General features: G+C 47.8%; 1 protein-coding gene across 1 annotated transcript in view; it reads right to left on the reverse strand.

Annotated features, from left to right (window-relative positions):
* GGA2 (golgi associated, gamma adaptin ear containing, ARF binding protein 2) overlaps nt 1–4,652 on the reverse strand; it is a 27,376-nt gene that overhangs the window by 16,675 nt on the left and 6,049 nt on the right. Inside the window, exons 2-4 of the mRNA XM_007449982.1 lie at nt 3,048–3,132; nt 2,187–2,262; nt 1,205–1,303 (exon numbers count right to left, since the gene is read on the reverse strand). Coding sequence (XP_007450044.1) covers nt 1,205–1,303; nt 2,187–2,262; nt 3,048–3,112 — 240 coding nt within the window. The 5' untranslated portion in view covers nt 3,113–3,132. The remainder of the gene's footprint in view (nt 1–1,204; nt 1,304–2,186; nt 2,263–3,047; nt 3,133–4,652) is intronic.

The following is a 4,652-nucleotide window of genomic DNA, read 5'->3' on the forward strand; positions in this document are numbered from 1 at the left end:
TATATATATATATATATATATATATATATATATTTGACCCTTGTCCTCAGTTCCTCCTGGCACAGAATTTCAAAGACGCTTGGAATTTCCTAAGTGACAGGAACGTCTTTTGTTATTTACAATGAGCCCCCACGGACCATACCTGAGTTTCTGCTAAACACTCCTGGTGGGCACTTAGTTTCAAGGGAGGGACTGACTATGTGATTAGAGGGTTGGAACTTTCAGCCCTATCCTGACCTCCCCAAGAGGAGAGGGAGGCTGGAGACTGAGTTCAATAACATGGCCAGTGATTAAATCACTCATGCCCACATAATTCCAGTTAAACACTCCGAAACAACAAGGTCCAGAGAGCCTTCTGGTTGAACACATGGATGTGCTGGGAGGGTGGTATGCTCAGGTTCCACGGGAGAGGGCATGGAAGCTCTGCTCCCCCTTCACCCCCAAGACCTCGGCCTATGTATCTCTTGCATTTACATCCTTTGCAGTAAAAGCATATTAGTAAGTATAGTGCTTTCCTGTGTTCTGTGAATCTTTCTAGTGAATTATGGAACCTGACAGAGGGGGTCAGAGGAAGCTCTGAACTTGTAGTTGGTCGGGCAGAAGTGCAAGTAGCTTGGGCATCCCCGAGACTTATGACTGGTGTCTGAAGTAGGTGTAGTCTAGGTAGGACTGAGCTCTTCACCTGTAGGGTCTGTCCTAACTCTGAGTACTTATTTTCAGAAATGAATTAAATCACAGGACACCCAGTTGGTATCAGAATTGCGGGGAAGCAGCAAAGGAAGGTTCCACCAACGTTAGTTACCCGAAAATGGTGTCGCTAAGACAGGTACCAGGAGGAAAGCTACAGAAGACAAGGAAAGAAGGAAACTTAAAGCTACACCCGACATGTCTTGCTATCTCTACCAGGAAACCCACCAGCTAGGCCCCTCTGTGCTCGCCCCTCTAGGCCACCTGTCTACAAGGCGATTTTTAAAGGGAGAATTTCAAAATGCTAACAATGAAAGGGCAGGGATCAGCTGATGACCATTACCATCATCCTACACCTTGGAGAGGAAAGCTTTCACCTCTCAGCTCTCACAAACCTGGGACAGCCTGGCAGGTTCGACCCATGAGCAGGTCTGCCTCTGGACCAAGAAGGGTGACAGGAGTTTGAAACCTGGGGGGCATGCAGAACAGTGAGCAAAGCCAAGCCCAGGGTACTCACCTTTGGGGACAACACTTTGATGAGCTCGTTCAGGAAGCGGAACTTGGCCACCTCATTGTGGAACTTCTGCCCACAGTGGTTCACACACACCTCCAGCACCTGCGCAGACACAGGACCCCCATGAGAAGGGGAAACCATTGGCTCCAGGGCTCATTTCAAACCTGGTAAGTATTTGCTGAAATCATGGCTCAAGACTGAGGACACTAAAGATTGGGAGAAAGGGTGACACTTTTAGATTAAGAAAAAAGAGAACCTGTTTGCTCTTGTTGTAACTGACAGGTTTGTGCCCAGGAAACAGCTCAGTGGGGTACCCTGAGGTCACCCCACCTTTGAAGGAGACCCTTTGGGCAGGTGAAACCAGTCAGAGAATCACTTCCTTCTTTCTCCTTAGAGGCAGAAATTGGACATGGAATATCCAAGAACTGTTAAACTACAGGTTACCTGCTGGCACTTGAGTGACAAATTGGGCCTGTAAATGTTTTCTTTGGTCCACAATCTTGTTTAACATTTCAAATCAGTCACCAATACTGAAAAATTCAGAGAATTCATATATTTAAAAATCTAGATTTCCAGTTTCTCTTAAACAGAAGTCCTAGCAACACTGGGCCCAAACTCACGCCTGGCAACAGCCAGCAGGTCCTGCACTGTGGCTGCCCTCTTTCGACTGGGCATGGGCTCTCCAGTTCTTTGGTCCCCACCCAGCAGCTCATTCACTTATGTTACCAATCTGGCCCTGTGGGACTTGACCTTGCCAGCCCTGGTCGAAAAAAGGCAAAAAGAAATAAAGCCTTCCTTTCCTTCTTGCAAAGCGGGCTCAATACTACTCTCCAGAAACAGATCTAGAATGGGGCAATCTGAGCCCAGAACTCCCTCCAGCCTGCTTTCTCAAGGCCAGTGAAGGTGAACCTCTCAAAGCCTCTTCCCCACAGAAATGCTAGCCTCAGGACAGGAGAGCTTAGGCTAAGGGGCAAGCCGAACTCACCGTTAAGGCATAAAGAGCTTCTTTCTCTTGTGGAGACTGGATCTTGTGGGCCAGTAGCCAAGGTGCATGGGTTGAGCTAAGGGAAAACAAAGACACCTGGGTTCTGGGCGGAGAGGAACACACCAGTCTGGCTGAGCACACCTGGTAAAGTCCCCTCTCCTCCAGGAGCTCGGGACCCAAAGCAGAGGCGGGATGTGACTTCACATGGCCAGGCATGAGCCCCTGAAGGCGGCCAACTCCCATCCACCCTTCTCATAGCTACACTTCCAGGGCACACCATCCTCTCCCCAGTCAACCCACCCCTACAACTTCCAGACCTGTGAGTAACTTGGTCGTGAGCAGCACAGACCTCGTCTGTCATATGACAACTGCTCAGTTAACACTAGAGCAGAAAATGTGATCAACCTTCTTGCTCGTTTCAAAATGAATATTCAGCAACATGGAAATAAAACATCCGGATGACTGACTCAAGAAAGACTGACTTAAGAAAGACTGCATTTAAATTATGGAGAACGGATGACTTAAGAAAGACTGCATTTAAATTATGGAGAACACACTGATCTTTCACATTGCTACGTACCCTAGCTACGTTCTATCCCTAACATTCAGAGATCTCCTCAGGAGTAGTGTTTCATAACACTATTTAAAATTTTTTAAATAACTGCCAGTTACAAACTGACTATTTGTTTTTTATAAAACCACAGGAATTTGCTATTTCTAGAAAAATAATGTACTCAGTAGATCATGGAGGGAGAAAAAAAGGAAACAACAATCTATGCTACGTAAAACAATCCTGAGAAACAAAGGCATGCACAGTCTGAGGCGCCCCCAAAGTCAAGCACGGGTGTGAAGTCACCTTACCCATTGGGATCAGTGTTCACTTGGTCACAGAAATTCTGAATAGCTGACCAATCCTGTTCTGACATGCTTGGGTCTGTGGCTTTATCTGTCAAGGAAATAAAAAATAAAATTAAAGTATAATAAAGAGAAACAAACACCTCTCCACACCACTAGCCCCCCAAACATGACAACAGCCAAGGACTGTGACATCACCTCTAGGGGATCAGAGCCAGTGAGCAGATAGCTGAAAGGGACAGGGGACTGTACTCATCATCACTGTCAGGCACAGTGTCTGGCCCATGATACGGCCTCAGTGACTGTTTGCTGACTGAATGAACAACTAAACTGGTTAACAAGCTACTGTCCTGAAAGGGGCTCCATTCCCAGTGCAGGGGATGGCCTATGTGCACCTTCCTCATGCCCGTGTCAGGACTCCCCCACTTTGGCCCTGCAATGAGGACGGGCTTGGGCCAGCATCTGGGCATGGGCCAGAACCTGTAAGCTTCTTAGCCATGTGACAGGAAGGCTGGAACATACAATGAAGCCCGGAGTGGCTCCCACCATATCCTCAAAGTAACAGGCCTAAACCTGAGCCTCCATTTACTGAAATCTGACCGTCCTATGTAAGAAGCTTCTCCACATGTCAGTGGCTTATCCAGTCTGACAAGAGGACCTCCTTGCCTTCACTCCTCAAAATGCTATTTCTCTCTGCTACCATACACATGGCCAAGGAACCCAGATCTAGTCACGCTAGGGTCTCCCCCATTGGAACATTCATATTCGGATGAAATCTGAGGACACGGAGCATGAAGAGCACCAGGGCACAGCCAGGACCAGGAGATACCTGGAGAAAGAGGGATTGTCAGAAGGCCTAATGTTGAGACCATGCTCCACGGAAGGGAGGGGCAATCCTTGACTTCCTGGAATAAGGGGTTGTGTGTATCTTTGCTGGTGCTTGATGGTAGCAGCTTCTTCCTCTCCTCCCACTGCTGCTGCCTAGAATCCCCAGCCAGCAACCCAACAAGGATGCCCATTCCACACGCCCTGCCCCCAGACTGAACCAGGCCACATTCTCACAAAGGAGTTGCTGAGACTGTCTTCGTCCTGCCCTTTCATAACATTTCCCTTACTCCCCACTGTCCAGCCTGTCCTGGCCTACCTGGCTCTCCAGTGAAATATCTTACTGGTCCTGAAAGAGAAGCTCGTTCAAGCTCTGCAAATAAGTAATTCTTATGGTCACATCTCTGACACTATTCCTCTTGCCTGAATGTCCACTTCTCTCCTCTCAAAATCCTATCCATTCTTCAAGGCCACTCTGAATTTCCATTTCCTCCCAAAACCCTCCTCCCACTGCTCCAGCCCCTACTAATTCTCCTTCCTTCTGATCACTTAAGACTACACCGTCATCCAGAGTTTAACTTTTCCAGACAGCAGTCACATTTAAGTCACACAGAAGTCATGTGCCCCACAGCTCGACAATGAGATTCAGAGGACAGGTACTCAATCCCCCATCCTCCCACCCACCAACTCCATCCTAAGCGAAAAAAGACAACAAAGGAGAGCAAAGGAATTAGATGATCAATTCCCATATGCCCCTCACCTTTTTCCTCCTCAAGGCTCTTTCCC

Source organism: Lipotes vexillifer, unplaced genomic scaffold, assembly GCF_000442215.2.
Source record: "Lipotes vexillifer unplaced genomic scaffold, Lipotes_vexillifer_v1.1 scaffold811, whole genome shotgun sequence".
Lineage (NCBI taxonomy): Eukaryota > Metazoa > Chordata > Mammalia > Artiodactyla > Lipotidae > Lipotes > Lipotes vexillifer.